A 19,232-nucleotide genomic window follows, 5' to 3' on the forward strand; every position below is an offset into this window, starting at 1 on the left:
GTTAATATAGCTACCCCAGCTTTGTTTTGGTTAGTATTTTCCTTGTATAGCTTTTTCCATATTGTTACTTTCAACTTTTCTGTCTTTAAGTTTTAGCTATCTCTCCTGTAAGCAGCAAATAGATAGATTCTATTTGTGGTTAATGCATTCTTACAGTCCTTACTAATATATTTGAATTTGTTTCTGCCATCTTATTTCGTATCTCTATCAGCCCTTTTTTTTGATTAAAATATTCCCCTCTTTTTTCCATCCCTCCTCTTCTTTTTAGTTTCAAAACTATGTATTGTTTCTATTTCTTTAGTGATTAGTATAGAAATTTTAACATGCATATTTAACTTAGCAAAGTCTAAATTTAATTGGTGTTTATATCTTCCTCCAGAATATTACAAGGAACTTAGACTGCTTTAACTCCAGTCATCTATCAATTTGCAAACTTTTGTACACTATTTTAGTTTTATCTTTTTTACCTACCTTTTTAAAGCACTATTATATTTTAAGTAATCATTTTTTCTTTTAGCTATATTCCCATTTGCTTTTTTTTAAAAAAAATATCAGTCGTCTTCTTCCTGAAGTAGGGCCTATTGAAATTCCTATAATTGAGGTCAGTTCATTATAAACTTTCTCAATTTTTAATTGACTGAAAATATTTTTTTCACCCTTATTTTGGAAATAATAGTTTCACTGCTAGTTATTTTCTGTCAGCACTCTCTTCTGGCTTCCATTGTGCTATTGTTTTCTTAAATCTGAGGACTTAAAACATTTTTATTTTGAAGTTAAGTTTAGTTTTGGCTGGGTGCAGTGGCTCATGCCTATAATCCCAGCACTTTGGGAGGCTGGGGCAGGCAGATCATTGAGCCCATGAGTTCAAGACCAACCTGGGCAATGTAGTGAAACCTCGTCTCTACAAAAAATACAAAAAAATTAGCTAGCTGTGGTGGTGCATACCTGTAGTCCCAGCTACTTGAGAAAGTGAGGCGGGAGGATCATTTGAGCCCAGGAGGTTAAGGCTGCAGTGAGCCATGATTGTGCCACTGCACTCCAGCCTGGCCCACAGAGTGAGACCCCGTCTGAAAAAAAAAAAAAAAAAGATATTATTTTTATTTGTTCTGAGCAATTCTCCACCCTTATCTCTTCAAATGTTACAGATTCCATTCTCCCATCATTTCTGGAACTCTGATTGGATATATGGACCTCTTCTATTCTTCATGTCTGTTAAACATTCTTTCATATTATTTCTTTCTTTGGGTTGCACTCTGGCTAATTTCTGAAGGTGTATCTTCTAGTTCACTCGATCTTTAGCAGTTTCTAATCTGCTATTTTATTCTATCTGTTGAGTTTTCAGTCTTAAGTACTATATTTTTATTTCTAAAAGTTTTATTCCCCTAATCTGCTTGTTTATTTTTGAAGGTCTCCTGTCCGTTTGGCATATTTTTAATGTCTTTTATTTATTTAAACAGTTTTTCCTTAAAGCCCTATTTCTGACTACTCTGACTTCTGTTTCCTGATTCTGCAATAGGTTGGCTCTAGCTGGCTCTTGCTCATGGTGCCTAGTTCCTTATGTGTTTGATTGTGAACCATATTCCTTGGAACTTTATCTGAGAATTCTTTGGGGCCTGTGTGGAAGTTACATTCTTTTAGAGAGGATATGTGTTTACTTTTGCCAGATGTCTGTAGACGCTATAAACCCAGATTCACTTAAAACTAAATGTTCAGTGTGTGACTTTTTGGGTCCCCTAGTTAGTATGCATTTTGGCTCCTTATTTCTCTGGATTTTTCCTTTCTCATTTGCCCTTAAGGATTTTCTTTACATTCCTATCAGCTCAGTCATGCATTTAAAATGGATTTTAGAAGTATCTTATCTGTTAATTTAGGTGTTCTTACTTGGAGGGTTTCTCCGGTTGTCTCATTTGTCATTTTGCTGGAAATCAATGTCTTTATTAGAGGTTTAAATTTGAAGTCATGGTTTTCGTCATGCAGGTTTATCTTCTTCGGGGTTGTGTACTCTAATTTCTTGTTTGCAGTTTCCTCTTAAGACTTCCTATGAATATACATGAGCCATTTGTTTTCTTCTGCTTTTTACTCAACTCTTTAAGAGCATTGGGAGACATTTGTCTTTGTCTTCAGATTGCTCTCCTTCTTTTGCCCTTAATATCTTCTCTCTTTTTTTGCCTTGTGTTTATCCTTACAGAGGGAAGTCCTTTCTTGTCAAATACTGGGAGCTCAGTTAGATTCTTTCCATAAATTCATGGCCCCTTCTAATCTCGAACTTAGACAAAAGGAAGAAGGAAATAGTTTAGATTTGCAATAGTTTCACTTTGCTGGTTAGAAATCCAGCAGGGTGGTATAAGTAAGAAGGAAACTAGGATCAGAGGCAGCTACATGGGGCTATTCTTCTGGGCTGAAGAATTTATTTCCTGTGTTTGTTATGGTAGTCAGGGGTTAGCTAGGATAGGCTGGAGGGCCAGAGCTGCTGTCCCTACCAATGAACCTCTTAAGTGAAGGAGAGTTGACCCTTTCCCACCAGGCCCACCAGGCAGGGTGTTACTTTAGGGAAGTTTCTACAGTTTTGGCTAAGTGAATCCTTAACCTTGTGGGTTCAGACACCTGTTGGGTCAATTTTCTCCCAGCTAGCATCTGTGTAAACTTACATGAGAAATATACCTACCTGGGGCATGTGACCTTGGTGGCTGGTCCAGCGAATAGTCTTCTATAGCTTCAGTGAGTGGGAAGCCAAATTGTGATTAAGAGTGAGAAATCAGAATGAGGAGAGAAAGAGTTCTGTAATTTGAACTTTAGTGCCAGCTGACCAAGATGGCCTGACACATCCATCTCCAAAGGTAGGGGCAGCTTTAGTCCCTAAGCGTAGGCCGCCCTTCCTCTGATGGTGCTGGTGTGGACACCTGTCAGTGTTTACCCCTTACTCCTGTTTGCCTGTTCTTCAGGCCTGATTAGTACCTTTCTTCATGAATATGCTCTTTCTCTGGATTAATACGTTCTTCCCACTTATGGTTAAGTCTTAGGGTAGGAGGCATTCTTCCCTGTTGAGGTGACTTTGCCTCTCCTTGCTCTCACTGACTATGAAGTTATTTCATGGTCTAATTCTCCAAGGGCAGCCCTATTTCCCTTAATTCCAGGTTGTGGCGGGATGCGGGATGCCTTATTGCAGCTTATGAGTACTGACGACAATTTATTCCAAGACTTTAAAGCAAAGGTTTTCTGAGCAAAGGAATCAATTACAGGGCGTGGCTCCCAAGTGAGGAAGCATTTTCAGAAGGCATCCAAGGCAGTTTGTCTCTGAACTTCATGGTTGCACCTCTGACCTGGAGAGTTAGAGGGGGAGTATTTTAACTTTAATAACATTCATGGTTTTACCTGTACTTTTGTACATATCAGATGTGCTAATTAGGAAGACACTTGTCTTTTCCTTAAAGTAGGTTTCCTAAGGACATGTATTTGGCAATATTGGTTTAGCAAGAATTACTGTATGTGCTTGAAAGTAACTGTACTTCTTTAAAAATATCACTCGTTCAGAAGTGTTGCCAGTGCAGCCTGGCCTCCCCCCACTCCCATTAGTTCTGATTAGGAGGTTTGATGCCCGTCACTGGTGTAATCTGGACCTTCCTTTGTGACTCATTCTTTCTCTCATTTTCTCAGAGCAAATACAAATCGCCCATCAAATGACAAGTGAAAGCACAGGGGAGACAAGGGGAGGGAATCAGAGCCGAAATCTGTTAGCTATTTGGAGTAATTGGTTATTTGCTGTGTTTGCTGGTTGGGAAGCAGAGCACATACTTCACGGTCTCTCCTGTTACGGGGGCTGGAGTCACCCTCCGATATTGGATCCTTGTTGCCGGAGCCCTTGGCTCGGGGCGCCTTTTCCCTGCTTGGCATTCCTGTGGTCTCCTCGGGGGTGCACCCCTCCTCCCTCGCTGCACACTGCAGGGGGGACAGCCTGGGGTGAAACTTGTCTGGCAAACTTCAGGGCTCCATCAGGGAGGAGGAGGCCCTGGCTCCCACCATCCAGCCCTCCTTGCCTCCACCTCATCCTGACATAACCCCTCCACCACCCCCTGCCCCAAGGGATCTTTCTGCTGGTCCAAGAGGGATCTGTTTTCCCATCTAAAGAAAAAACACTCATCTCTTCCTAGAGGGGTATTCTCGGCTTCCCTAGGAAATCTACAGTGTAGGCAACTCTCTCTGAGGTCTAATTTGATGTCTTCCTCTCCCTATTGGTCCTGTGTACTGTCTACTCCCTAGCCTGGGTCAAAATAGTGCTTGGAAGTTGGTGCAGTGCTCACTGCTGAGCACAAGACCCCTCTGAGTGTGCTTGGTGAAGCTTATTAACCCACCTTTTGTCTTTAACTCTTCTCTACATTAACCAAGGCACAGGGAAATCAGAGCAAATTAACAACAAGTTCAAAATATAAAATATTTGAAAAGTAATGTGATTTTGTGTATGAAAATGCACACAGTAACTAGAAAGTAGGTTGACTTTGGCACATAGTAGGCTCCCCTCAAATCCTCTTAAAATTGAATTTAGGAGAGCTAATATTAGTGTCTGTAGCTTGATGAATGCTTCTGTAGTCTTGGGAAGGCCTTCAAAAATAGTTTTTCTCTTGAGTAGTTGGAACTCTTGTTAAGAAAAATTGTATATATAAGCAGAAGGAAGATAAGGTATGCTGCCCAGGCCCTATTGGAATTGTCATAGATTCTGAATTAGTGATGTTCTGTTGCTTTCTTTGCATGTTTGAAGAGTCTGATGGAAGCTTCTTTCATTCACCTACTGTCTAGGTTCCATTCCTCTAGGCTTTCTGCATAGTTGTATGGGGTTATGGTGCCCTCACAGAATCCAGGCATGGGCCCCCAAGGATCTGTCTTAGGATCCTGAATTGAGAAAACATCAGCAACCTGGGGTTCCCACAGCTCCCCGACACTCTGTGAGTCCCCCATCCGGAGCAGGCCAATAGTCAAGTGATCAGGTCCCCTTGCCATCTGTTTGACTTTACTGGATTTCAGGCCCATGTAATCTCTGGGCCTTTGGAAGCAATTCAGCATTTTGGTTAAAGGTCTTCACTTCTTTCCCACCTCTGCTGATCCAGAAATCAGAATAAGCGGAGTAATGATCCCCTCCACAGACTAGGAAGCTGGACTACAGGGAGTGTCTCCAAGAGGCTGAAAGCCCAGTGTTCCACTTGTAGAAATAATTAAGTGACTTTTGTTATGAATGTGTGGAGTTCTGCTGAATCAACACGGTGGCTGGCTGTGGACATATGTCTGTGTGGCTTTGAGGGACATGAGTGATTTTGTATACGGAGGGTGGAGTAGTTTTGAAGTCAGGGTAGTTGCATGTCTGGGGGTTTGTCTGGTCTACATGTAGGCATGAGTACTTTTATGTTACATATGTGTTTATTCATGTGTGTATGAGTAAATAGTCCATGTCCTAAATCTCAGGACGTGAAAGAATTAGAGGAACCTTTGTACCATGATTCCAGTAATACAGATGTAGAGCTATAGGGTAGCAGTACTGGAGATCAAACTGATGACACTGGCAATATCACCAAGAACATTAATCATGGTAAACTTTACAGGTTACAGCATATCTTTGTAGATATCTACTCTGAGCCTCACAGTAACCCCAGGGGTGGGTTGTTATGTTATTATCTTGATGATGATGATTTGTACTAAGAGAGAAATTACTTTCAGCACATTCTAGGATGTCTATGTCTGGGTTGACATAGGCATGAAGGCCTACTTAAAATTATAAACAATAATGGACCACTTTTTTTTTTTTTTTTTTTTTTAAGAGTTGGGCATATAGTTCTCTATAGTGACCCAAGGTTTAGCATTATAACCTTGGTGGCAAACGGATTTGACCAGAAATTTTTCTCTTTGATTCAACTGGTCATCCTGGGAAGAGAAAAATTCTGTACCTGCCCCCTGTTTCCTGCTTCCTAACTTCACAGAAAGGAATTATTGTTGCCCGTTTTTCTACCCATATTTATGAAATGTGTTAGGTCTACTGAATGCTGATGGGAGATTAAATATTTGAAATGTATCATACTGATTTAGGTCTTCAAGGGGATTAAGGTGCTCATTAGACTGGATCAAGACTGGAGAAACATATCTCTGCTATTTTGTTCTGGCTGCCCAGGAACTGCGTGTTGGCTGTTAGCTGAAACTGGAGAGGCTCCCAGTCCATGCCTTGGTCAGACTTACTGGGTTGGCTGACTGCACAAGGGGCCTTGAACCTTGAGCATGGGGGCGTGATGTTTTAATGGCCAGATTTCTTGTTAAAGCTTAAGGTGACACCTCAAATATCAAACCTTTTGTATTTCTTTTTCCTCCTTGCCATGTTCCAAAACTGGATGCTTTGCTATTGCAAAATGAGGTAAAAAACACATTTGGAATGAGAAAACATACCACTATTTCCCTTTTGGAGCTTTGGAATATGGGATTCCATTAACATCAGAGGGTTAGTTGGCTTTGGCACCTCTGAGTTCAGACATGGAATAGCTGTCCTGTTTTTTGTGGGGCTCTTTCTTATGGGTGTGCTAACTTATTCCTGGACTTTCTGGCGAAGAAAAGGGAGAAGTGGGCTTGAAATAACTCCATCAGAAGCCAGATTAGTGAAATAGCAGGAATGATATTTTCAAGTCACATCTGTGAGTGTGTTAAAAATAGAACTTTATTTTTCTGTAAATCAACGTAATCTCTCCTTTGAGCCCACATTTTTCCTGATGGCAGAAAAATCTGGGTAATCTTCAGCATTTTAGGTTTAAACTTAGGTAGTCTGGGCTTTCTGTCTTCCTCCTTAACCCCAGGAGGCAGCTGAATTCTGGGTTGGGCTTCCATAACGTCCTGACCTCCACAGGGAGGAAGTCCTGGTCACCAGTATGTGTCCACTTTGACTTTAGAGACCCACTGATTTCTGGGCACACAGGCCCTATTACATCTTCTCATTTCAGCCCCCAGATCCTTCTAGGTTTCCTGGCTCTTTCTTTCTCCACTAACTTTCAAGCCCTACAGGGAGTGGGGCACGATTAAGCAGCTCTCCCGTGACACTCTGGGGTCTACGGGAAATTCCAAGGGCTTAGGCTCTGCCTCCCATGATACCCATGCAGCCATCTCCAGTCAACTGCCCCACATCCAATTCCTCTGGCAACTTCTGGGTGGCTGCTGCTGCCTGGACTTCCAAAGTTATGGAGTGGTCTGTTCCATATGTACTTTAGAGCTGACCTGGAGGCAGGGTGTGCGGTGCCTTATCAGAAACTATCACAAGTCTCTAATTCTTGCTTCCTTTCTCCTTCTACACTTTCATTTATTTTGCCTATGATGGGGAAAAACTGGCTGGACAAAACATTCTTTTAAGCCTATTATTTTAATGGCATGTGATCAGCCTTTGTAAACTTAAAAGCCAAGGATCACCCCCTCTTTCCCCACATTCTGCTGTTGAGGCGTTCCTGTATCCATCAAATATTGACAGAACTGCAATTATGTTTCAGGCAATGTTCTAAGCATTGAGGTTATGAGTGTTACAAAAGATAAACGGGGTTTGGTGCGGTGGCTCATGCCTGTAATCCCAGCACTTTGGGAGGCAGAGGTGGGTGGATCATTCGAGGCCAGGAGTTTGAGACCAGCCTGGCCAACATGGTGAAACCCCGTCTCTATTAAAAATAACAAAAATTAGCTGGGCATGGTGGCACACACCTGTAATCCCAGCTACTTGGGAGGCTGAGGCAGGAGAATCGCTTGAACCTGGGAGGCAGAGCTTGCAGTGAGCCGAGATAGTGCCACTGCACTCCAGCACTCCAGCCTAGGTGACAGAGCAAGACTATGTCTCAACAAAAAAAAAAAAAAAAAAAAAAAGAGAGAAAAGATAAAAGGCTCTGCCTTCATGGAGAAGGAGATACAATTAACAAATATAACAAATATTACCCACGTAAAATCTATGGGATATCAGATGGCAATAATCACTGTGGAGAAAAAGCAATGAAGGGGGAATAGGAATTGTTGAGAGGGGGTTGTGATTTACAATATGGACAATAACGAGGGTGAGACTAAGGCTGCACTGGAATCAAGACAAGAAGGAAGTGAGGAAGTGGCTTAGGGATCTATCGGGGGAATAGTGTTCCTGCCAGGGGAAGGACATGAGGATGCTGGAAGTGTTCAGGACCAGGAAGCCTTGTTGGCTGCAGTGGCATGAGTGAGGAAGAAAGCAGAAGGATGTGAGATCAGGGAGGTGTGGGGGCTCGATCACAAGAGACTTTAGAAGTTATTACAAGGGCTTTAGTTTTATTCTGGGTGAGCTGACAAATCACTGGAGGGATGTGCACAGAGGGTGACAGGATCCTATGTACATGGCTGTTGGGTTGAGCATGGATTCAGGGAGCAGGACGGCAAAGGTCAAGGTGGGGAGGCAAGTTAGGAAACTGCTGCAGTCATCCTGCATGGGATGGTGGGGCTGGACTGGGGCGCTAGTGATAGAGTGGTCTGGTTCTGAATATACACTGGAGGTAGTGCCAGCAGGAGTGACTGATGGATTGAATGAGGGTCATGAGGAACAGTAGTCAAAGGTGATTGCAGGGATTTTGTCTTGAGCATCTGGAAGGAGAGAGTTGCCATGTGTTCATATGAGGAAGGGTGTGGGATAAGCAGACTGGGCAGGGATGTTCAGAGATAGGAATCTGGACTTACCTTTGAGAAGCCTATCAGGTGTCCAGTGGGAGATGTCACATGGGCAGCTGGAGTCCAGGAACGGCATCCAGGCTGGACAGAGCTCAAGGTGGGACTCATCAATGTATGTGCTATTTAAAAAGCTAAGACCCAGGGAGAACCCAAGGGAGCGAGAGTGGATAGAGAGGAGGGGCTCAAGCACTGAGCCCCGAGGCACTCAGATGGTCAAAGTGTGGGTGACGAGAAGGAGGCAGCAAAGAAGACTGTGCAGGTGTGGCTGGTGAGGTGGGAGGACAACACTGTGGTGCTCCAGACAGTGGAGCTCTGCAAGGCGAGGGGAGATGCTTCAGCGACAGAGGAGTGACCACTTCTGCCAAATACTGTTCCTGGATTGATTATTGAGGTCTGAGTCATTGGTGACCTTGACAAGAATGTTTTGAGGGAGGACAGAGAATGGAAAGATAAGAATTAGAGACAATAAGTATGGGCAACTCTTTCTAGAAGTTTTTCTGTAAAGGGGCGAAGGTAATGAGGTGGAAGCCAAAAGGGAACGTGTGGGCGGAGAGAGAGACATATTCTTGGTGAATAGTGGGGCACTGGTGCCCATGTGTGAAGGCCAACTGGAATGACCCAGAGGGGAGGGATGTTGGTGACACAGGAGAGGGTGGGGAGAGTCATGGAGTGATGGCCTTGAATGGGCCAGAGGGGATGAGCCCCGGGCATGAGGGCAGAGGTTGACCTTGGGTTGGGGTACAAGCCGAGCACCCACAGGAGCAGAAGGGAAGTTAGCACATGGCATGGGTGCTGGTGGGGGCTTGGGGAAATCTCTTCTGGTTGCTTCTGCTTTCTAGGAGAAAGGAAGCAGGGACATGGGCTGAGCATGAGTCTAGGGAGGAGGTGCTAGAGGGCTGGGGAGAGGGTGAGTGTGGCAGGTGATATCAGGAGAAGGGGTGAGTAAAGGGCCAGGGAAGTGAGATGGGGTGCTGGGTGGCATGGGGGCTCCTTGAAGCTGTGCCAGGAACTTGGTGTGAGACCCAGCAGCTGGTTTCATGGTTTTCTTCAGCCACATTTGGTTGTGGGGACCTGATGCGAAGTGGAGAAGAGCTGGATTTAACCCCAGGTGGCGTTGGCCAGAAGTACAATGGAACAAGAGAGGCACAAGGAGTTTAGGAGAAGGAAAGGGTGAGGGGGTAAACAAAGCATTGTAGGACCAAGAAAATATCAGTTAATATGTAAATAATGATTCTGTCACATGCATAATTTCTGTTAAAGGTGCAAGTGATTGATTAGAAGAGGGTTTACCTGTGGGATGTAGGAAGAAAATGGGGGCAAAAGTCACTGAGCAGCCAGCCAGCTGGTGTGGCCGGGAGGAAGGTCACAGGCCATTTGTCTCAGCAGCTGTGAGTCAGCTGGGGAACAGCAGCCACCAGGCATCACCTGGAACTTTGAAGGAAGAGGGAATTGTAGCCAAGAGGGGAACTTGGGGAAAACAGAGCGTGGTAAGATTTAGGTCCCGTTGGTGGTAAATAACTTGTTCTATTAAAAAAAAAAATTGAACTCTTATTTCCTTAGAAAGAAACATTTGAGATTCCTGCTTTTATTCTTTTGTTTGATGTTATATGGTTGTATTTGATCATTTGTTCTTTTTAATTTTAGCAACTTTATTGAGATAATCCATGTGAATACAGGTTCTTATTTAAAGTGTACAATTTAATGGTCTGTAGTATATTAACAGTTGTGCAACCATGACCATAATCCATTTTAGAATATCCTTATAACCACAAAAAAAGTACTGAAGAGCATTTATTCCTCATAACTGTCAAATTTATACTATTATTTTTCCATTACAGATTAGATAAACGGAGTCCTAGAGAGGCTAAGGAGTGAGCAGTCCCTCCCAACCATTCCCAGCCCCTGGCAACCACTAAATATTTTTTGTTTCTATATATTTGCCTATTCTGGAACTTCATATAAATGGAATCCTACAGTACGTGGTCTTTTGTGATTAAATTCTTTCACTTAGCAGAAGGTTTTCTAGGTTCATCTATGTCATAACATGTATCAGTTCTTCATTGCCTTTTTATTACCAAATAATGTGCCAGTGTAAGGATATATCACATTTTCTTTATCCATTCATCAGTTGATTCATATTTGGGTCTTTCTACCCTTTAGCTATTATGAATAATGCTGCTTTGAACATTCATGTACAAGTTTTTGTGTAGACATAAGTTTTCATTTCTCTTGGATATATACCTAGGAATGGAATTGCTAGGCCATATGGCAACTCTATGTTTAATGTTTTGAGGAACTGCCAAACTGTTTTTCAAAGTGCCTGCAACACTTTATGTCCTCACCAGCAGTGTACGAGGGTTCCAATTTTTCCGTATCTTCACCAACACTTATTATCTGACTTTATGATGATAGCCATTCTAGTAGGTGAGAAGTGGTTTCTCACTGAGGTGTTGATTTGCATTTCTGTGATGTCTAATGATGTGGAGCATCTTTCCATGTGCTATTGGCCATTTGTATATTTTCTCTGGGGAAAGTCAACTTCAATCCATTGCCCATTTTAAAACTGGATGATTTTTTTTTTATTATTGAGTTGTGAGTACTCTGGATACAAATCCCTTATCAAATATATGATTTGCAAATGTTTTCTCCCATTCTGTGCGTTGTATTTTCACTTTATTGGCAGTGTGTTTTGAAGCATCTTGCTGTTGTTCTTTATTTAAAATTTTTTAATTTCTAAATCTATGCAAGGAATACTTGCATACAATGAAGAATTAGAAATTTTTGAGTTATATACAAAATAAAAGGAATAAAACATGTACAATTCTACCATTCAGAGTACCACTATGAACATTTGGGGTTTAGTCCTTTTGTTAAAATGAGATCACATATTTTTTAGCCCTTTATAAATCTCATCAGTTGTGAGTAATTTTTCATGTCAGTAAATGTATTTTCCCAGCATCGCTTTTTAGGTTGTGTGATGTTTAATCATATGGATGTACTGTTTATCCAAACAGTTCCTTATTGTTGGATACTTAAGTTGCTTCCAATTTTTCACTGTTTTAAATGAAGTAAAATCTTTATGCATACCCATGATTACTTTCTTTGCATAGAATTCTGGAATAAGATTCCTGTGTCAAAGTGCATGTTCTTTTAGGCTATGGAAATGTGCAGCCGATTTGCATTCTGGAATGATAGTGGCCATCCGTGCCCACCAGCAGTTTGCAGGAGATTAGCTCTTGGCCAAGAAGCTAACCAGGTCCATGCAGCAACAGCAATATTACCATTTTCAGTAAGAACAAGAAACTCTTATACTGCATTTATGTGCTAGGCACGGTTCTGAGCACTCTCTCGATATTGACTCATTGATTCCTCACAATAACTGTCAAATTGACACTATTATTTTTCCATTATAGATAATTGAGTCCAAGAGAGGTTAAGTAGTGACCCAGTGTCATACCACTGAGTGTGGCAGGATTTGAACACTGGCAGTCTAGCTTCTGGGTCCTGGCTTCACCCACCCTGCTTTACTGCTTCTTTATGTCTATGTCACATGAAAATTATTGGCAGAGGCACCTATATGTGCAAAAGCCCGGAAGGGAGAAAGCCTGATACTGTCAAACACAGTGTTGACTATTGCTTTAAAATATTCTTTATAAGGCTAATAAAGCTTCCTTTTAATTCACCGAGAGGCTCATTTGAGAATAAATGAAAAATTCTAACTTCTTAAATGTCCATTTTTTTTGTTTGTTTTTGTTTTGCATCTTATAAACTAGGGGCTGGCAATTTTTTTTTTAAAGGGTCAGATAGTGATAGTAAGTATATTAGTCTTGGGGGTCATGAGGTCTTTGTTGCAATGACTCAACTCTGCAATTGTAGCTGAAAGCTGCTACAGAAGGTATTGATATTTAAATTACGAAACTAGGTAGCCGGCCAGTAGGCCATTGTTTTCAGACCTCTGCTGTAGATGATCCTGTGGGTTTCCTCTCCTGACTCACTGATGCTGAGCCACTCTTGTATTCTGGAATAACCCAGCTTGACCACACCAGATTGAGTGCTGCCATCTGTTCGTTAGTGTTTTATTTAGGATCTTTATGTCTCTCTTCAGGAATGAGATTAATCCGTGTGTGTGTGTGTGTTGCTTTGTCAAGCTTTGCTTCATAAACGAATGTAAAAACTTTTGTCTTTTTCTATACTGTGGAACAAAGAATGATTTATTCTTTGAAACAGAATTTTTCCCCTGATAAATGATCTTGGCCTCATGTCTTTTTTTGGAAGTAGTTCATTGAGATCTTTTCCACTTTCTTTTAAGGTTGTTGATCTCTCCGTGTTTTCTACTACTTTTGAATCAATTTTGGAAATTTTTATTTTCCTAGAAAATCATTCACTTCATCTACATTTTCTAAGATTTTGTCGTTGGTTTCAGCCTCGTAAACCTCTTAATATTTTCATTGTCTCCAATAATATCTTTTTATTTGATTTTTCTCATTCCTAATAGTATATCTACTTATAAAAATTAGATTTGATAAACGTTTATCTATTTTAATAGTCTTTTGAAATCTTGCTCTGGGTTTTAATTATCAATTGTAATATCTTCTTTTCTAATATATTCATTTCTATTTATAATTTTCTTTGGTCTTTCTGCCTTTTCCAATTTCTTGAATTATCAGGTAATTTATTTTCATTCTTTTTGTATAAAAGTGAAAACACTTAAGATAAATTTTTTTTTGAATACAGGCTTAGCTACAACCCATACATTTTGGGACGTGTATCTCCTATTGTTGGTATTTCCTGAGTATCCGAGATTTTAGTTCTGGTTTTCTCTTTGACCAGGTAGGCTTTAAGCATATGCCTTTAAATTTCCAAAAGGTTAGTATTTTATTTAAAATTTCTCATTTTTGTAGTTTTACTGTAGTATGGTCAGAAAATGTGACTGATAGTGGTTTTATTTCTGGGACTTTACTGAGATTTGCTTTGTGGCTTTTTTATTTTTTTCTAAGTACTCCAAAGGTGCTGGAAAAGAAGGTATATCTTCTGTTTTTAGTGTACATAATGTTTGTCTATTTAGTTGTCACTGTTAATGGTATTATTCAGACTATCTGTCTCTGACTCCTTTGGAAATTTACTTGGTTATTCAGGATTGAGGGAAGTGTGATACCTTCCCCACAATTCTTGTTCCTGTCTTTTCTTTGTACAGAACTCACTGGTTGGTTGTCTGTCTGTGCCTGACTCTGAGCCTGAGTTATAAACTCAAACCTTTAAGTATTTGGGCTGGGAAAGAAAAACAAAGATTTAGGGGCACTCAACAGCTAACTTGGATTCCATTCTAACCATTTCTACCTAAGTGTTCATGTTTGCTTGCGTGCCAGTATGTGCCGTTGTGTGTTTCTGTGGGGGCGTATGTGTGTTTTAGCATGCACATCTCTCTTGGACGTGACTGTGTAAGTCTGTTCTTCTGTGTGTGGTTTATCCTCTGAGTTTGATATGTATATCTGTATATGTGTGTCACCCATAGCATCTTTTTCTTTAAATGGAACGTCAAACATCAAGGCTTGGATCTGCCTTGCTCTAAGGTAGCTTTTTCTAGAGTGGTTATAAGTCAGAAAGCTCTGCCATGCTGTACCCTACCCCACCTGACCTTGTTTCTTCTCTCCTGGCTGCAGAAGACCCTCCAGGTAAGTGGGGCGTCTGGTAGGGCCTGGCTGCAGATTCAGCCTCACTCTGGTACACATTCCCTGTGTGGTGTGTCTGGAGACCACCCGGCCACACAGGGGGTGTTAGGACCACACTTCCAGGATGGGTGGAGACTCGAGAACCTCATCCTACCCTCTCCCCAGGGTGCCTGTTCAGGAACCCTTGACCAGGCTCCAGCTTGTGTTTGCCCTTAGTAAGCCAGAGCTCGGAGCACTTGGCTTTAGTTTGAAGGGGCCACGAGCATTTTCAGAAACTCTGTGATAGATATTCAGTTCCTGGTGGAGAATCAGAGCAGGCTCCTGGGAGATCTTCTAGCTTACCTTCTCATACAGAGGAGGAAAGCGAGTTCAAGAATGAGCTCCTGATGCCGTGTACTTGGCCCTTCCCACTAAACCAGATGAGCTCTAATGGTACAGATGGGTGCAGACTGAGTGATGAGATCTTGGTGAGCTTTTGGGGTGGACTGACCATCCCACTTTCAGGGAGCTTGGTGACCCTCTAGGTGACAGGACACCCTGCCCCCTGAGACAGGACACAGCTGAAGGAATATTATAGACACCAGAGCTAAGAGGGCCTGCGGACACACTGTGTATAGGAGGAGTTAAAAGGTGGGGAGGTCAGGATTTGCCACAACAGTCCTGTTCACCTTTTCCTGCAAATAAGAGTGACTGGAGGAAGGATGCAGGTGTCACACAGAAAATGTGCTGTCACACACTTCCTCTCTTCTCACCTGATACCTCACATTTAGCAGTGTCTGTGGAATAAAGGGTACTTAGTATTAATTGATTTTCAGGGACTCTGCCTTGATCTGACCTTGATCTGACCTTGGGGAGGCTAAGTGCTGATTTCCAATGCTTCCTTTATTGCCTGGGTAGGGAGACGGGTGGGCAGAATAGATAAAACTCTTTTGGGTCTGAATTTTCCTGGGTCTCCTGCATTTTATTCATAAATAAAACATTATTGAGATTTTCCCCTAAGAGTTACCCTATGTACCTTCTGATTTTGGTCTCAGCGTGTTGGGTCCCTGTGATGCAGGAACTACAGAGATGCTTATGCCCACTTCACAGAAAGGAAAAGGGAGGCTGGGGAGTTTGACAGAAACACACATGCTTGGGGGGCAGAGCCAGGGCTAGAGCCTCCGCTTCTCAACACCAACCAAATGCTGAAACCTCTTCCTCAGTCTGCAGTCTTTGCCCCTGTAGAGGCGGAGGTTTCCTCTCTCTGTTCCCCCAAATCACCCCTAGGAAACCCTTGTGGTCCAGAGCAGCCCAGCAGCAGAGGGAGGGTTTCCAACTCTGAAGGACGCTCCTTGGCAAGTCCTGTTTCTGAAATGGTCTCTTTCTTTCTACCCACTCAGGAGGAAGAGTTTATCGATTGGTGGAGCAAATTCTTTGCCTCCATAGGGGAGAGGGAAAAGTGCGGCTCCTACTTGGAGAAGGATTTTGACACCCTGAAGGTAAGGCCTCTCTTCATTCTGACGGTCGCTCTGTGTGTGTGTGTGTGTGTGTGTGTGTGTGCTGGGCAGTGGGAGACACAACAGAAAGAGAGCTCGTGCAGTAGATCTGTTTGCATTTGCCTCCTCATTCGGTGTCTGAGGGTGATGAATGCTACTAGACCAGCTGGGTGAGAAAACCACCCACTGATTTACAGCCTGAAGCGAGTGTGGGCTGGGATAACCAAGACAGTACTCCCGGGAGAATGCTGAAGAATACAGAAGTGTTTAGAGGTGAAATGATCAGTGTTAACATGCTCCAGCTTCCCCACCGCCACCCAAAACAGGGTGGCTCCCCTGACCGATTTTCAAAATAGTCAACATTATTAATATTGCATGACATTGAAAATTGTTAAAGCTTGGAGATGGGTAGGCAGGGATTTGTTGTCCTATTCCATGTCTTTCAGTGTTATTTGAACTTTTCTATAATAGAAAATTTGTGTTAAAATAAAGAGCATCAGTTTGAGAATGTACTCCTGACCCCTAACTCCTACAATTGGGTCAGAAAATTACCTACAAATCTGAAAATATGGGAAACCCTGTTCCTGTGGAAAAAACCAGAAATGAGTCAGTCAAATTGTGGTATTTTGAGGAAATTATACAAATATAATTATGCTTTGAAAAAGTAGACTACTTTTAAAGAAGATAATCAGAGGTGACTCAGAAATTACTCCTTAAAGGAGTTGCATGATCTCCCTGCTAGGGTTGCCAGTCAAACTTCAGGATGCCCAGCCGCATTTGAATTTCAGATTAACAATGAATAGTTTTTAAATATCAACATGCTTCAAGTATTGCACGGGGCGTATTTATTTTAAAATTACTGGTTATGAAACAGGAAAAGTTCCCTTATCCCCCTCACAAGACGGTGCAATGGGGGTGTGGCTGGCTTCTTCGGTGCCCTCCTGCTCAAACCTCTAGGGGAGCATGCAGATGGGCAGGTTGTGGGGCTCCCACCCCACAGCAGTGTCCAGGGGTGAATGTTTACAGCTGAGGGCCCAGTGGGCGTGTGTTACGGAATGCTATTTCAGCTTAGCCATCTGTAGGCGGCTTGTGTTAGCTCAATTAGACCCTTGCCTTATCGCGAGGACAGAGGGCTTTCTGTATCCCAGGGTTTCTTGCCTTGGTGTACTGAAAGAATTGGATCACACGTGGACTTGGAGATTGAGTGCAAGGTTTTATTGGGTGGAAGTAGGTCTCAGCAGACTGGGGAGCCGGAAGGGAGATGGAGTGGGAAGTTGGTTTCCCCCGAGTCGTGCTGCTCAGCGGCTTGGACTCTCCTCCCACCACCCGGACCAAACTCTGCGTTGTTCCGCCGGTTGATGGCCTGCCGCCCTGCTGGGGCCTGTTGGTGTGTTCCTACGCCAGTGGGTCCTTCTTGACATCCCATGGCTCCTGTGTTCCTCCGCTGGTGTGTTCCTCTCGATGTCCAGCAACTTGTGTTCCTGCCCGCTAGGGTCTCGGGGTTTTTATAGGCACAGGATGGGGGTGTGGCAGGCCAGTATGGTCTTGGAAAAGGCAACATTTGGGCAGGAAAACAGAAATGCCTGTCCTCCCTAGGTCTGTGGGCACAGGCCCAGAGGTGAAGCCCTCCCCCGGGACCCCGTCGTCCCCTACCCAGCACTTCCCAGACCCTGTTCTGTATCAGTTATTTATTTCAAATTCAGATTTAACTGGGAAGTGTGTATTTTCACTTACTAAATCTGGCAACAGTACTTCTGGATTATAAACGGGGGAGACTGTTCCCCGCAATTACCTCCCAGGCTTGGAGAGGAGAAAATGAGAGGTGGGCATAGGCTGTTAGACACATAGAAAAGGACCCAAGAGCCCTTTGAAAGGGACTGGATGAGAGAGAGTTGCTACCCTTGTCAGAGTAGCAGGTGGCCTGGGCTTTCAGGTGATTCTTTTGGCGCAGAGCCTCTGCTAGGCACTCTGGAGGGCAGTTTCACCAGGCAGCAAAAGTTGTCTCTGCTCTATGGGCCTGCCTGGTGAATTGTGCCTGGAGACCTGGCTGCTCAGAGATGAGGCACAGGCAGCAGCAGCCGCGATCCTCAGGCAGCAAGTTCTTTCTCGACTTGGTAGTTGGGTGTGTGAGGTTGGGCAAAGAGACAGAACTATTTGTGTACCAGGAAGAAGGTCTGACACATTAGGTCTGGCATGTGGTCCTGTGGCCTTGCCAAAAAGTCAGACAACCCAAGCAAGAATGAGGACTCCTGTCAGGGTGGCCCATGGCCCATGGCCCTGGCCCCTCACTGCTCCCTCAGGTGCGGATGCTGAATTGGCACCCAGCCCTCCCGCTTGACCTCTTGGAGGAGGTCTCTGACAGCATCCAAGTGAAAACAGGCTGTCCAAAGCAAAATGCATTCAAACTATTTCTGGGGGAAAACTAGACCTGGAAGAAACGCTGGTTCTTTAAGGATAAGTAAATGGAAGAAAACCACCATCACCAACATGGGTCTTTGAAAAATAGCCTGCCACATTATGGAGAGAATGGAGCACACAGTGGATACAGGAAAACAGATTTTAGAAATCACTAGCATGGGGGATGAAACAACTCCTAATCTACATAGAAAAATATAGGAACAAAAGATACAACAAGAAAGCATTAAAAACAGAAATCACAGAAAACACATAGTAGAGAAAAAACAAAACATCTTCATGTTCCTAATTAATAAAGATGGATTAAACTCCCCCATTAAGTGATAAGGGCTCTTAGGCTATATCAAAAGTCAAAATTCATTGTACTGTCTTTAAAAGACACATCTAAAACAATACAACTTAGAATGGCTAAAAAATAAATATTTCGGAAAACAATATTTTAGCAAACAAGGTAAGTGTAAACCAAAGGAAAACAGAATTTAAAGTAAAGAGCAAAGGAAGCAAAATAGAGTGTTTCATATAAATAAAAGGTGTACATTTCAATGAAAAGACTCTCAAATATTTATGCATAGAATAGTAAAGCTTAGAAATACTTAAAGCAAAAATGGATAAGAATATATAAACTAATATCTCACACAGATAAAAGCACAAAATGACAGAAATTAAAGTTGCAGTGGGGATTTCATTACACCATTTTCCTTAACTGATCAAGCAGACAACAAATAAATAAGAAGATAAAATATCTGAATAACAAGGTAAATGTTTTCTAAGCTACATGAAGTTAAAATTATAGCTTTAAAATAGAGAATAAAAATAATAAAAAATGGAGAATACATTTTTTCCTGATGCTCAGCGAATACTTACAAAATTTGATCACACATTAGTTTTGTAGTAAGTTACCAAAAGCAGAAATCTTACAAGACAGATTATAATGCAATAAAATGAGAAATTAATAACAAAAGTTTAAACAAAAAATTCAACCGCTTAG

At 42.4% G+C, this 19,232-nt stretch overlaps 1 protein-coding gene across 4 annotated transcripts in view; it reads left to right on the plus strand.

Annotated features, from left to right (window-relative positions):
• LOC111550580 (dysferlin) overlaps nucleotides 1-19,232 on the plus strand; it is a 146,976-nt gene that overhangs the window by 89,775 nt on the left and 37,969 nt on the right. For all 4 annotated transcript variants that reach the window (XR_003309829.2, XM_026456448.1, XM_026456449.1 and 1 more), the window contains one exon: nucleotides 15,734-15,832. Coding sequence is in view for 3 of the 4 variants with exons in the window: in XM_026456448.1 (XP_026312233.1) it covers nucleotides 15,734-15,832 (99 nt within the window). In the remaining variant the exon portion in view is untranslated. The remainder of the gene's footprint in view (nucleotides 1-15,733; nucleotides 15,833-19,232) is intronic.

This window comes from Piliocolobus tephrosceles, chromosome 15, assembly GCF_002776525.5.
Source record: "Piliocolobus tephrosceles isolate RC106 chromosome 15, ASM277652v3, whole genome shotgun sequence".
Taxonomy (NCBI): domain Eukaryota; kingdom Metazoa; phylum Chordata; class Mammalia; order Primates; family Cercopithecidae; genus Piliocolobus; species Piliocolobus tephrosceles.